Source organism: Rhinolophus sinicus, linkage group LG18, assembly GCF_036562045.2.
Source record: "Rhinolophus sinicus isolate RSC01 linkage group LG18, ASM3656204v1, whole genome shotgun sequence".
Taxonomy (NCBI): Eukaryota; Metazoa; Chordata; class Mammalia; order Chiroptera; family Rhinolophidae; genus Rhinolophus; species Rhinolophus sinicus.
In genome coordinates this window covers 7,290,262-7,305,539 of record NC_133767.1, presented here as the reverse complement: position 1 = coordinate 7,305,539, position 15,278 = coordinate 7,290,262, and the positions used below count along the sequence as shown (strand labels likewise).

Here is a 15,278-nt window from a genome sequence, read left to right as displayed (position 1 = left end):
CAGCATTTCGTGGAATCCTACAATGTGTGCTTTATGGGTCTGACTTCTTTCCCTTAGCATGATATTTTCCAGGCTCATGCGTGTTACGGCGTGTACCAGTACAGTGGTACTTTGGTTTTCAAATGTCTCCAATGACGAACATTTTGGTTTATGAACGCTGTAAACCCGGATGTAAATGCTCCGGTTTTCGAACACGACTCAGAAGTTGACCATATCACATGGCTTCCACTGAGTGCAAGATTCTGAGGCCTAGCTGTTAGCTGTTTTCGAATGTTTCAGAGCTCGTGGATTACGTTAAAAAACCGAGGTACCACTGTACTTTATTCCTTTTCATTGCAGATAGTACTTCACTGTATCAATACACCACATTTTATTTACCCATTCCTCTGGTAAACAGCTGTATGAATAAAAAGTTGAAGTGAATTCCTTGACTGATGCGTTTTGAAAACATTAAGACATTCACTGTTGATTAAGTGCCCCACTTCGTCAGAAAACATGCCCCCGTTTATTAACATCTGGTGGAAGTTAGATGCAGTATCATGCCCTGGAGGCAGCCTACCCACCACTGTGATGCCGGAGAGCACTTAGCAGAGAGCATTCTGGGAAATAGGAGAGCCTGAGATGAGAAAATAAAGAGCTCCAATAAAGCCGGTGCCCCTTTCATTTTGCAGGAAGTATCATATAACTGAGTAAAGATGAGAAAAATGGAAAACCTTAGGGTGACATGGTCATAAATCAGTGCCTGTCGTGTGCTCACCACAAGCAGCGGGCTATTGATTCATGAGGTTAGACATGTGTGTTCTCCTTGATTCACTAGTCTTAACTGACCTGGATTTGGATTACAAATTAGACAAGATCTCCGGAGATGCATCTCTCACCTAAATATACATCAAGTCCACATTCTGAGTTTCCAGAGGGGAGCGATCATTTTGGTCACATTTACGACAGACATTGTGCTAGGTACTGGGACAACTTAGATGAATGAGACATGGTCCTTGCCGTCAGGGAACTCAGGTTAGCAAGAGGAGACAGCTGTGGGAAGCAAATCAGTAACAGAGAGATTCACCAAGTCCTGTAGTAAAAAGATGCTCTGAATGAGGAAGCATCCAGGAAGGCTTCCTGGAGGAGGAGACCTTTGAGCTAAGTCTTGAATGACCAGTAGGTATAAGCTTAGGTCGTCAAATGGGGAGGTGAAAAGGGGACATGGGAGGGTGTTAAGTAGAATGACCTTCAGCAAGGCAGGTGTCATAATGAACTAATTATAGGATGGGGCCCACTGGGGTTTTTTGATGTGTTAGGTAGATTGTGACCTGTGTACATCTGGAAGGTAATACTGCTGATGTAATCCACACCTTGGCGGCTGGGTTTGTGCTGTTCATCTGCATTCCATTCCCCTCAGGGGCCTGGTGTTATCCAGAGTTGTCAGGGCAGTTACTGACTCGTGCATTGGAGCCAAGCAAACTGACGGGGATTGCTGAGTTAATCATTGTATTTACAGATGATTTGTTTAAAGGTACAGGCTGTGGTTTATTATGGAGAACTATACACACAGTCCAAGGTTGGGGTCTCCCCCCTTCCCCCCAAGACAGAGCCCTGGTCAGGCTCCATTTTTGCTATACCTCTGTTTTGGTTCCTTTGGGATTTAGATAGTTTGGGTATCCCAGCTCTCAAGAAGCCCTCAAATGTGTGTGCCTGCGTGGCTACGTAGAGAGACGAGCATATGCACATCTAATATTTAAGTGACATCTGTCCAGCAAAAAGGATTGTTTCATTGTGGGGGAATCAAGATTAATGACTCATTTACTGACCCACTGAAAAACCATTTGTGGAACGCATGCTCTGGACCAGGTGCCGGGGAGCCAGGAAGACCAGGTAGAAGGTGGGGACCAAATAGTGTAGTTGAGGACAAGTGGTAGGTTTGGGAGGCTAAATAGGCTTCCTTTCTGGGCACTGCCAGCTTTGCTCATTGGCAGTGGTCGCCTCGAATGCTGGCGTGGACTGGTGAAGGCATGGAATGGAGAGTAAATGTACTAGTGCTGGTATTTGCTGATGCTGGGCTGGGGTTTTCTGCTGTAGACATGACTCAGGTAAAGCTTGGGTATGGGAGGGAGAAGGCTTTTGTCTTCCAATGGAGCATGTTTGTCTTGGTGGTGTGGGGTGTGGCAGGATCAGCGTGGGGTGGATAGGACTGCAGAGCACATATTGCTGCTAATTTTGTACTGATTGTGTGCTGTCTCTTAAATGTTTTAAGCCTCAGTTTCTTTAAGTTGTAAAATGGAGAAAATAATACCTGCCTTACGTATATCATAATGTTGATGGAAGGAGCTAATGAATCATGGGAATGAAAATATTTTGCCACCCACAGAATGATAAACTCTTGGAGTATTATTACTACAGGTGTGGGGGTGGGTGGAGTAGGAAATGCCTGTCGTTAGGCAAGGTTGCACTGGATGGTGGTGGCCTCAGGGCCTTGGCACTGGGCCCCTCTACCCAGCTCGCTGACTCTTGTCACATCCAGGTCTTAACTCCAATGTTACCTTCATTCATGCCACAGAGCCGAAGCCCGTCTCTGCCCTGTCTCCACTTACCACCTCATCCTGTTTTATTTTCTTCAAAGTTCTCATCGACTAAAATGGTTTGGTTGGCTTCTTTGTTTGTGTATCTCCCCCTGCTAGAACTGTGCAATGTGGTGAGGCGGAGACCGTGGCCTGTCTCACTCCCACCTTCCTGTCCGCAGAGCCTAGGGTAGAGCCTGGCACATTGGAGAAGTCCAGGATTTCTTCACATTTGTCGCATCAGTGAATGGGAGGGTCTCACAAGTCCACAGATGCAATTGGGCTGGAGGCCCAGGGTCCCTGGGAGGGCCGTTCAGAATCCAGTGTCGTTACTGTGGGCTCATCTTTTTGCCGACATGTTCCTAAATCTCCAATTTCTTTGGTTATTGAGAAATGAATTCAATAAAATGCACAGTAATTATAGCTTAATTGAAAACTCTGTCAATTCTGGATCTGACTTCACAATGTAATCTCTTACAAGATAAAGAACAAGAATCAGAAATCATATTATTTTTTAGTGTATGTAACAGGCCATGAAATTACACAGTGTTTCCAATTTGGCAGGCTGGTGAATTCAATCTCTTAGAAGATAATCTTGTTCCTTAAACTACATGTGATATAAGCTTGAGTTGAAATTTGTGAATTGGATAAAATTAACACCCAGCCTCTCCCCGAACTGATTTGTTCTTAAATTGGCTTTTTTTCTTTTCTTCGCCCTCCCCTGCTGGCTGGCACCAATTCCATTTTCCCTTGTTTCTTGTGAGTTGTTATTGTGCTTTCGGCAGTCTTAGGAATATGCTGGACTGTGTGGGGCTTCTGTGAAATGAACATACACAGAAGAGGTGTGTGGGGCAGCCTGTCAACTCCATGTCAATTACCGGCCTGTAAATCCAGGTGTCTGGTTGCACCTTCACACCTGGCCACGCGCTGGCTCCCTGGAGATGCTGGGGCCACCCTGCTTGTTTGTCTCCCTTCCCAGGGTGGACTGATGAGTCACTGTTTCTCTTGCAGGGTGACCTGCCTGTGTGCCCAGTTCGAGGCCGTCCTGCAGCATGGCTTGAAGAGAAGTCGAGGACTAGCTCTGACGGCAGCCGCCATCAAACAGGCAGCAGGCTTCTCCAGCAAAACCGAAACAGGTACCGTTCGGCCAGATGCGGCCCGGAGGGCGCTCTCTTTCCGCTTGCTCTCACTTTATGTTTTCGTAGTGAGCAGGGCAGTCACTGTAGGGGCTGCTGGTGCAGAAAGCCATGTGGAAAGATGTCCATGTGTCAGTAATGGGGATGTCTGGCGCTTTCATTTAAATGAAGTCATCCTCTGTGCAGAATTCTCAGAGCCACATGTTGTGGTTCCTGAAGGGTTTGGGGGCCTGCAGCCAAGGTGCTTGTCTCACCACTGTCGTGTGGCAGTTGCTGGGAAATTAATAATCTGTTTTAATTTTATGCATGGGGAGAGCATGACATTTCATAATGAAATCCATCTTCAGTAACAGCCACAGAAACCACGCCGGTGTCTGAGCTTGTAAGTTCTGCTACCGTCCGTTTTAAAGTCGTCAAAGCATTTCCCAGCGGCCATGTGCTCCTGTGTCACTGAATGGCAGGGATAACGCTAATAATAAAAACGATGAACATTTAGGAGAATTTAGTGCACGCCTGGCGCGTTGTTAGTCTTCTGGTAGAGGAAATCATTCACTTCTCACAACAGCCCTGTGAGGAGGATGAACCTTTATTTTCTCCACTGTACAGATGAGATGCTGTTGAGAGTGATTTGCTTTGGATGGGAACCTTCCAGTGTATTCCATCATGTAAAAAAACATCCTCCGTCCTTTTCCTCCCCCCACATTTTGCTTGTGTCCCCTGCTCTCAATCCCCGAATCTTTCTTGTCACTGTGATGGTCACTGCTGAGTAAAATGTGTCATTTTGAACTGGTTCCTCACCTGTCACAGCTGAAACCCAGCCCTCACCGTGGTTGGGGGAGGTGTGTGGAAATCCCCTGCACTCCGGACCCTTTGCCTTTCCCTCTCCCTCGTGTTGGTGTAGCTCCCTGCCTTTTCCTGTCTGCCCTCCAACACACCTTTGATTCCTGTTCATCTCACCAGTCGCTCGTTTTCATAAATGCATTTGGTTCCTGTTGGGTCAGGGGACAGCTGCAAGAGGGATTCTTGTCGCCGTTGATTTTTCCCTGTGCTCCTGGGTCCCTCCTTTAAAAGTCAGAGATGTAGGGGGCTGGTTCAGAGAAAAGCCTCGGTGCTTGTAGAAACCCCTGCCAGCTGTGGCCACCTCAGAGGTCAGCCTCCATTGTCTCACGTCCAGGATACTTCCCTGGGCCTCTGCATGGGGGTGGCCGAGGGCGCTGCACTGGTTGATGAGCTGTTCCAGGACATAGCTTTTCCCACCATCCCCCTCGGCTTGCTTGGCCCTTGGATTTCTTCTCATTCCCATCTTCCCTGTGTGTGGGGAGCTGCCTTCATGAAACCAGTGCGGCTCTGGGTCTGCTTCCATCCACGTGAGGGCCGCTGCCGCCTGTGGCAGAGGCAACTCGGACTTTGGAGTCGGACTGGGAGGGTGAGTCTGGTCTGAGCCTGGGGGCGCTGGGGGGTTTAGTTGTTTTTACCTGTAGAGACAGATAGTCTCGTCTACCTGGGGGCTTGTCAGGAGGAGTCCGGGAGAATCGCATGTAAAGAGCTGCTTCAGTTCATAGCACCTAATAAATGTTTAACCAGTCGCCCTTCTTTCCTCAGAACACTTTTATCCTCCTCTTCCATCTCATCCCCTCTTAGGCGCTGACCTTTTGGCTGTGAGTAATGGCTCTTTCTGTTCCCATCAGACGAGAATTCTTGTCTTTTTGTTACTTGGCTCTGATAGTAGAGAAGTACCAGCACGCTGACAAGGCATCTTCAGGTTTGCGTTCTTGCTACTTTCCCATCTCCTGGCCTGGTTTCTGCACCTGCATCCCGAAGAGACTGATGTCTGGGTCTCTGGCTTTGTTTCCTGCTGAGGAGGATGCACCGGGCCGCTGCTGAGACAGTGAGAAGCAGGGGAAAGACCAGACTGCGGTAGCTCTGGAGGGGCTGCCACGGGCTTCTGCCTTCCCTGCTGGCCGTGCTAGTGAACAGTTCACTGGTCCAGGACAGTCCAGGGCTGACTCAAGCCTCTTTCCTGCTATTGAGCGTGTGATTAAAAACCTCACAAGAGAAGGGAGCAGGTGGTCTTTCAGCTGCTAAGAGCTGGGAAATACGACATCAGTGGCTTCTTGAGGCTGTTCTTAATGCCACTGGAATGACCCTTCCAGGCAGAATGAAGAAAATGACATATGAAGAGAAGAATGGGTGGAAATGAGCATTGTTCTGCCCCTTCGTCCCTGCCGGCTGCTGGTCAGGCCCTCGATGTAGCTTAGCAGTTTCTATCAGACTCGCAAGGCAGACGGCAGGGTTGACATCCTGGCTCAGGGACATACCACACAGGAGCTCTCTGGGACACCCCTCTCTGTGCTCCTGTTTGCTCATGGATAAAATAGGGTTAATAACAGCCCCTGCCTTGCAGGCTGGCGGTGGGGACTCCATGAGAAAGTGCCTGCAAAGCCCAGGCCTTGGTACGGAGCTGCGGGAGCTGGCACTTGAGGAAAACATGGTGATGACTTTCCGGGGTAGACGATGGTGTCCTTATTTTTCAGACGACAACAACAAGGCTCAAATAAATTGCCCAAGTCCCACCGCTGGGAAATGGCAGAACTGATGTCAGGCCCATGTCAGGTTCCGGGCTGTTCCCAGCTCGCCCTCCCCTGGCGTCGGGCCTCATGCCCATCAGTGCTCCTCTGCAGCCACTCTCGCTCAGTTCACTGCATGGAAAGTGACAGGAGAGAATAAACAACAGTAAATTCATCCACAAGCCTGCTGCATTAGCTCAGTGTACAGATGAGGAACATTGTTACCCTTTCGAAGAGAGAAAAGCAGCTGAACTTCAAAGGAAAGGCTGAACAAAATGACGTCGTTGAAAATCACAATACAGTCGAGATTCCTGGGAGTCGGCCAGAAGCATGACTGCATTTGGCCGTCTGCGGATAGGGTGCATGCGGGACTGAGTTTGGAAATTGGTGCCTTGTACAGCATACGTGAAAAAAAAAAGTTTTTTTAAGTTGCCAATATTTAAAAATTATGGGATGTTATGTTGAAATATGGATTTCTGGCTTTTCTTAAACTTGAGGACCTGTGACTCTGGGCCCGCCTTTAACTACTGACTTTGGTTGGAGCCCAGTCAACCCCTTGCCCTGTAGAGGGGGCAGCGCCCCTGTCGCCACACTCTCCACCTCTCCCTATTGCCCCCAACACTGGCGATGAGTGTGGGTTGGCATTTAATTTTGCACTGTCGTTATTGTTCCCACTGTTCTTACCTAAAATTCAGTGGATTTTAGGCGCAAACACCGCTCAGATTGTAAGCCTTTGCAGTCAGTTTCTAGAGTGCTGAAACAGTTGTTTTTGTCAGTTTTGTCCAGGTTTATAGTTGCTTTTTGGGGAGAGGGTTTGTTAGCGCTCATCTGGCTGTAGCCAGAAGTCCCTTGTTTTTTTTTTCATCTCCATTTTGAATACACTCTTGCCTTTGTGCGTGCCTGGTGTTTTCAACTGAATGCCAGATGTGAATAAAGAATTGCAGAGATGATTTGAAGTTTGGGATGATGTTATCTTTCTTCAGAGGGGATTTACTATTTCTTCTCAGGCAATTAGAGAAGAGGACGATCTATTTAATCCAGCCAAGGATTGAGCCAGTTCACATGTGGGCTTCAGCATTTGTGAGGGCTGCTGCCTTATTTCTAGGATGCAGGTCTTTGGGGTTTCTGGCTTATATCAGTTTCCTAGGGCAGCGTGACAAATCTCCACATCCTGGGTGGCTTCAAACGACAGAGAGAAATGTATTCTCTCACAGTTCTGGAGGCCAGGAATCTAAAGTGTAGGTGTCAGCAGGGTGGGTTCCTTCTGGAAGCTCTGAGGGAGAATGTGTTCCTAGCTTCCGGTGGTTGCCACAATCCTTGGTGTTTCTTGGTTGGTAGCTGTTCCAATTTTGGCCTCTGTCTTCACTTGGCTGTCTTTCCTCTGTGTCGTGTCTCTCTGTGCCCTCTCCTTAGAAAAACACCAGTCACACTGGATTTAGTTCCCATCGCCCTCCACAGGCCCTCATTTTAACTAATTACATCTACAAAGAGCCTTTTCCCATATGAAGTCCCATTCTGGGGTTCCAGGTGGACATGCATTTTTAGGGGACACTGTTCAATCCGGGACACGGCTGAATCCTTGAGGTGTTTACAGTGCTGTTCCTCCTTGGCAGGCCCTGAACTCTATTTTTTTTTTTTTTTTTCGTCCCTGTGGGAATTCTGACAGCTCAGCTTACCTTTTCATTGGAGCAGTTCTATAGTTGGAAAAAGCCTCAAGGGCAGAACAAGGCTCTAAATGTAGGAAGGACTCATATCTATGGACTTTACTTCTCTCCTAGGCCTTCAGTTTTAATTAAAAAAAGTTGTCTAGGTTTTTCCATTGCTGTTGTTTCTGTGGGAGAGTTGGTCTGATCCCGGCTAATCTTCCGTAGCTGAAAGTGGACTCTTGAAGTGACTCTTTCATTGTGTGCCTTTTCCTGTTGCCAGAGGTGCCACCTTTGTGTGTGACTATCTTTGGTTCCTTTTCTACACATCAGGTACCAGGTTTTCCCTTGGAGATAAACTAGAGCCTGGGAAAGGGAGTCTGCAACCCGTTTTCCCTCAGTTCTGTGATGATTTGAATCAGTGCCTGCAGACCTCTCCCATTCCCTAGTTTGCTGTCTGCCAGGTGTTTTTGTTTTATTTGTTTTCAGCTTAGCATTCAGGTTTCTTGTTGTTTTTGACTTGGGGAGTTTTGCCCTGACTTATGAAATGTTGGTAAGACAGACATAATTGTAAGCAGTTATGCTAACTCAGCTTTGTCATGCCCAGTATTGTTGGCGGGCTTGGCAAGCGGTGAGCATGCCTAACTGAGATCCCCTTGAAGACATCGTCCAGGTAGTGGGGTTACGAAGGCCCAGAGGGGCTGGGGATGAGGTTACGCAGTGCGTCTCTAGGAGTCAAACCCCAGAAGTGAGAGAGAGTCTGCTTGTCTGGAGGAGCCGGTTCCTTTTGCTTTGATAAGTGACTGGATTTGTCTACACAAATGATTGCCTCGGTTGGTGATGGTGAGATGGGAGTCTGCGTTTTCAGAGTCTGGTCCTGCTGTGTGTTCGAACTTTCCCTTCTAGTTATGCCGGTTAGCATGAGTGATTATAGCAAACATTGGTTTTCCCCCACCCAGCAGTTCTGTCCCTTCTTCTTTGGTCATAGAACTCTGATTTTGTTCACATGTTGGATGGCCAAGAGCTCCAGGCCTGCAGCTAGCCGCGGGGGGAGTGAGTCCGCATCAGGCCAGCTGTGATAATTATCAGCCTGCCGGTAGCTGGTCAGGAATAGACATGAGGTGCAGTTCTGACCAAGGAGAAGGAGGAAGTCTGGAGGGGCTCCTGAGACCGTTCCCCACTGATGAAGCAGAGACACAAGAGAAGGCTCATTGCAGGGCCTTGCAGTGTTATTTGTAACTGTGATGTTTGGACGTGTGGGAATGATCTTGCAGCCACGAAGGGGGATAAGTCTGAGGACAAATGCTAGTACACCAAGGATGGCAGCTCCGAAAGATGGGCAGTACCTGGATCCTTGATAATGTCACTGAGCTACTGAATTAACCAACGGTGGCCCTGCCCAACTGCTGGACATGTTACGTGAAATAATAAATTCCCTAATGTTTTAAGCCATTTTGAGTTTGATTGCCTTTTACGTGCATCCCCAAACATCCTAACTTAAACAGTAGAGAAAAGTAAGAACCTTAAAAAATCAAGTCAAAGGCCTTTGCTCCAGAAACGGGAGGAGAGACGTAATTAGCACATTAATCTTTGAAATGACACCTGGATGTTTTCTGCTCTTTCTGTAAATAAAGTTTTATTGGAACACAGCCGCACGCATTCATCTGCTTACTATCTATCTATGGCTGCTTTGAGGCAGAGTGGTGATTGAGACCACATGGCTGGTACAGTCTAAAGTAGTTACTATTTGGCCCTTTACAGAAAACGTTTGCCACCCCCTGTCTCAGAGAACAAAGGACAGGGAATTCCACTTTATCTTACATCACACATATTTAGTTGTTGACCATATGCCCCATTGGATGGTAAGCTTTGGGAAAGCAGAGCGCCGTGTCTGTTTTACTTCCTCTTGACTTTCCAGCTCCTAGAATAGTGTCTGGAAATACACAGGTTCTCCAATAAAAATATGTCCAATAAGTGCACTTCGGATGGAAGGAAGAGCATTACTCAATGTGCCTGGCACTGTACGTCACGTTTCCTGTGTTGCCTTATACGAGGATCCCTCCAGCGTGCTACTGAGCAAGTGATTCATTTCGGAGAGAAAAGCAAAAATTAATTTTTAAATTGATTAAAAATTAGTTAAAAGTGATCGAAAACTCTGCGTAGGCTGGGCTTGGAATTGGTGGGTCTTGCAGCCATTGGAAGCCAGTAGAGAATGCAGCGTGGAACAGTGAATTCTTTCCCCTTCTACTGGAGAGAGAAGAACCGCTGCAGTTAGTGGCTGTCTTGGTCCATTCAGGTTGCTCTAACACAGCATCACAGACTGAGTCGCTTATACACAACAGCAACTTATTTCTCACAGGTCTGGAAGCTGGGAAGCCCAGCATCAAGACGCCAGCATGGTTGGTTGAGGGCCCTTTTCCTGGTTCATAGCTGGTGCCTTCTCGCTGTGGCCTCAGGTGGTGGAAGGAACAAGGGATCCCTCCGGACCCTCTTTCATAAGGACACTGATTCCATTTGGGAGGGCTCCACCCTCATGACCGAATCCCCCCCCAAAGGCCCCACCTTCTAATACCATCACCTTTGGGGGTTAGGATTTCAACATAGGAAGTTAGAGGAGACACATTCAGATCACAGCAGTGACAGTCCATGGGCATAATCTCGGAATTTGATGTTGCTGTTAATCAATAATATATTCTCATCAGGTTATGCGTTGGCAGTCTATTTATAAGGTGGTAGGCATGATTTAGCACATACCAGAGACACACTTGCTGTAGAATTTAAGTTTAATTTTTGTTCAGTAGCCTTTGGCACCAGCGACCCTCTGACCTTGACACACTGCGTTCCCCTCTTCTGCAGTGCCTGACCTCTTGGCATACTTGCTACTTCTTCGCAGATCCATCTTGGCAGATCATTTCTACATACTTAAATACTATCATTCGTCTCTGATTCTGTTGTTGCCTCTCATTCCTACACATGCCGTCGGAGTTCCTTGGTGAAAATATCTGTCTCTGGGTTGATTCCTCTAAGTTGTGCCTCCGGCAGCTCACTCCCTGGAGCTCTGTCTCCCTCTTGCAGGTCTCTGTTTGAATGGACCACGGGGCTGTCAGCCTCCACGACTGAATCCTCATCATTTCCCCACATTTGCTCCCGTGTCCCTTGCTTCGTGAATGGCTCTGCCCTTCACACAGGACCCCTGGGCAGCCCTCGGGCTTCCTCCCAGCCTCCTCCTCCTCCTTCTCCTCTGCCCCCAAACTAGACCTTCACAAAGCACCATGTTCTGCCTCTCAGATGGTCCCCTAATCCACTCACATTTCCTCCACCTTTAATGAGTTCTCTTCTCTCCCCCAGTTATGTCTGTCTGCCTTCAATCTCGGTCAGCTCTAACCTACTCTGCGTATTACAGCCAGAGGAGTCTTACATAACCGACTCGCTCTCTCACCTAAAAGAGTTGGGACAGAGTTGACGTGGCTTCGAAGGTCTGCCCCCTACCAGCTTTGTCTATCTCTGCTCTTCCTCTAAACCCTGCCACACACCCAGGGCTCTCATGCAGTGGGCAGGTCAGACATTGCAACGCTTCTATCCAGTTGATAAAGAAACCATGCCCTGATTCCCACAGGTTCCTCTCCCGGCACAGCCCCTGCCCGGGGACCCCCGGGACCTCCCCACAATTCAACAACCACATCGTTAACGCTGGATACTCTGGGGAGAGCATCTTTGTACGACTGTCTTTTCATTGCTCGGTGCCTCTGCCCAGTGGAGATGGTTAAATGCTAAATTCTGAAGAGCCCTCCTGGTTTCTGCAACCCGGAAACTCTTCATGTCTGGTAGTACCCTGTGTTCTTTCCCTTCCACTGCTCTTCCTCCCCAACCCTCACCCAAATGACAGCTGCTCAAACTTCTATTTTCATTCTCTCTCTCTTTTAAATTGTGATAAAATATACATAACATAAAGATGACAAATCTAACGATTTTTAAGTGTGTAGTTCAGTGGCATTAAGTACATTCACACTGTACAACCGTCACCACTATTCATCTCCAGAACCTTTTCGTCTTCCCGTATCGAAACTCTGTACCTGTTAAACAATAACTCCCCATTCCCTCCTCCCACCCGCCCCTGGACACCGCCATTCTACTTTGTGTTTCTATGAATTTGACTATTTTCGGTACTTTATAGAAGTAGCCTTATGCAATATTTGCCCTTTTGTGTCTGGCTTATTTCATTTAGCATAATGTCCTCAGGGTCCACATTTGTAGCAGGTGTCAGAATTTCCGTTCTTTTTGAGGCAGAATAATTCCAGTTTATGGACAAACCCCACTGTTTATCCACCCATCTGTCCATGACGCTTGGGCTGCTCCTAGCTATTGACTGTTGTGACTAGTGTCCCCTGAAGGTGGGTGTGCAAACAACTGTTCAAGTCCCTGCTCTCAATGCTCCTGGGTGTGTAAACCCAGAAGTGGAATTGCTGGGTCGTGCGGTAATTCTATGTTTAATGTTTTGAAGAAACTCCATACTGTTTTCCATAGTGGCTGCTGCATTTTTACCTTCCCACCAGCAATGCACAAGAGTTTCATTTTTTCCACATCCTCACCAACATTTGCTATTTTTCTGTTTTTGGGAATAGTCCTTCAAGGGGCTGTAAAGTGGTATGTCATTGTGGTTTTGGTGTTTTCTCTCTTGAAGCTTCAGGCCACTCTCAAAAAGTCATTCATGAGCTCCCTACTCAGTTCAGCAGGACTGTTCCCCTCTTACAGGTGCCCCCCCGCCGCCCCCGTAGCCCTGAGTCCTCATCAAACCTGTGTATAGAGCTACCTGGGTTTTCGTTGACTCTCGCTCTCAATGGTCACAGATTAGATCCATCCCTGCTCATCCTTGTACCGTGTCTCCCCCAAAATAAGACCTCGCCGGCCCATCAGCTCTAATGCGTCTTTTGGAGCAAAAATTAATGTAAGACCCAGTCTTGTATAAGAGCCATAATATATTATAGTATAGTATAGTATAGTATACCTGGTCTTATAGTAATTTTTGCTCCAAAAGACACATTAGAGGTGATTGTCTAGCTAGGTCTCATTTTCGGGGAAACACAGTAGCTCCAGTGTATTGCAAGGTGCTTGGCCACCAAAAAACTATGTTTCGCTCAATGACTCAAGGACCGCGACTTCGGGACACACTGCTGACTCTCTTGGGCAGCCAAACCCCACCCTCTGCTGTCTGCACGTCTTCTCAGTCGGCTGAGCAGCAGGTGGCATTAATATACCCACAGCTGTAAAATTAGAGAATCCAACTTCCTTGATCCTCAGTGGGGATTTTTGAAAACGGTTGATTGCATTTGACTCAAATCAGAATTTATATTTTGCTTCATTGGGTCACCTTGGGCAACAATTTCATTTCTGTAGAAAGTGAATTATGGAGGAAGCCGCATGTGTCAGGAGAACCCTGGGCCCATCCTTTTGATGGTGAGGGGAAGTCAACTCTCCCCCCACCCTATCCCTATAATGTTTCAGTTCCCTCTTTGTGTTTCTCTGTTATATTCGTGAACTTGCAAATGAGCTACTTCTGGTGAGAGAGACCATGGAAGGATGTCTGCGGAAGGGGCTGACAAAATACTGAACTCTACCTAGGGGTGGTGATAAAAATGTTTAACAGCTGGTAGGGACTTGCCGGCCATAAGGAGGGAGCCAGAATCCAGAGAGCTGTTCTCCCTGGGCTCAGTGTGAACCTGTGAGTCGCTAGATTATGGGGTGTCCACAGGGTCCTGGGGACGGCCGAGAGCTCGGGCTGATGGCTCTTTACTAAGGGACACGAAAGTGTCCAAGCATATATTAAGATCTGTAATTGCTGGATTGATGCCTCTTGGCCCAAGGTGACCTTGGGCTGTTTCAAAGGTGTTTGATCCCAATGTCTCATAAACTAAGACTCAGGTTTGGCCTCCAAGTTGTCAGTTTTTAGCCCATAATCATCCAGCTTGTTGGTTCCATGGATCCTTTGCTTTGCTCCTGACAGCATGAAAATGGCTTTTCAGCAGCGGATGGGGCACACCCCTAGAAGGAAATGAGACACTTATTTTAGAAGTCCTTGTTTCTTTGGTGCTAGAGAAGGTTCCCGCTTTGTAACAAAGGAGGTGTCATAGACTCTTGTATAATGTGGGTGAATGCCAAGTGTGCTGTGCTGAGGCGGCAGAGCTTGGGACTCAGACCTCAGGTGCTCGCAGGGGCCGGACAGATGACAGAAATGAGTGAATCAGGCCAGTGAGAGGCACCTGCGAGTAGTGGAAACGGTGTCACTTGGCCACTGCAGAGCAGGCTGGGAATCCAGTCTGTCTGGGGGTTCCGGAAGAAGAGCGGGTCGATGTGGATGACGAGCTAGTGGTCTGCCATGGGTGGAGGTTTTACTCTTCTGTGTAGAGTGTTCAGACAGCCTCTTTCTGGGGACATTTTAATAGAAATCTAAGGAAATGAGGGCTCGCCGTGCTGGTATTGGGGCAGGAATTCCCAGTGGTTCAGCAAGTTCAAAAGTGTGTTCCAGTCAGTGCCTGTTGCTCTCAGGCTTGTTCTCTGCCCTTTCTTCCCCTGCACACCCTGTCCTCCCGCTTGGTCAGGTGGTGCTGCGTCTAGAAGGAGGGAGGAGGACGGGAGCTAGAGTTTTTCTCCCTGTCACCTCTGCTTTAGGTGACATCTCCGGCAATGGCTGTGCTTCGTCCATGGTCCTGGCGGCCCCACATGGCCCACGGCTTAGGCCTCCCTCTTCTCCTCCCACAGGCGTCTTTGGCACAGTCCCGCATTGCCCCGCAGCCCTGGGAATCCAACCCTTTCCTCTTGTTCCTCTGGCTCTAGGGATGGGCTGGGTTTTTGACATCGGTGATCGCTAGGTTGGCTCCTTGTTCCTAGTTGGCTTTTTAGCTCTTCCAAAATCTTTGTAACGGATGCCCTGTGCTAAATTCCCTCGATGGCCTGCCAGGTGTGCTTGCTTTTTCCTGGCTGGCTAGGCCCCTAGGCGTGGCCTGGTGGAGAAACACCCAGGAGACCAGTGCAGCTGCAGCTGGGCTGGTGATAGGGGCCGTGGGGCCATGTGAAGCAGCGCCGCAGTGGAGGCGCCGGCTCTCGCCTGGCCGTCAGTGGCAGCTTCTCCTTGTCTTCTTGCTTCATCTCTGTCCTCCCCTCCCACTCCACCAAGATCACTGGCATTTGTTCTACAGAGTCAGTAGTGATGCTTAATTTTAAAATTTAAGTCTACTGAAGCCTCCCAAAGTAATCTAGTATCTCAGATTATTGTGCCTTTATTCATTCTTTAAAAATGTGTCAAGTTTTGAATTCTATACTTGAAAGTGGTTAAGATGGTGAATTCAATGTTAAGTGAATTTTACCACAATTTGAAAAAAG

General features: G+C 48.0%; 1 protein-coding gene across 3 annotated transcripts in view; it reads left to right on the top strand.

Moving 5' to 3' along the window:
* Positions 1–15,278, top strand: part of SNX29 (sorting nexin 29) — a 425,148-nt gene that overhangs the window by 27,019 nt on the left and 382,851 nt on the right. For 2 of the 3 annotated variants that reach the window (XM_074322948.1, XM_019715145.2), the window contains exon 4: positions 3,567–3,691. In XM_074322948.1, coding sequence (XP_074179049.1) covers positions 3,567–3,691 — 125 coding nt within the window. Of the gene's footprint in view, positions 1–3,566; positions 3,692–15,278 lie in introns of those variants that run through there. The other variant, XM_074322949.1, reaches the window with a different exon arrangement.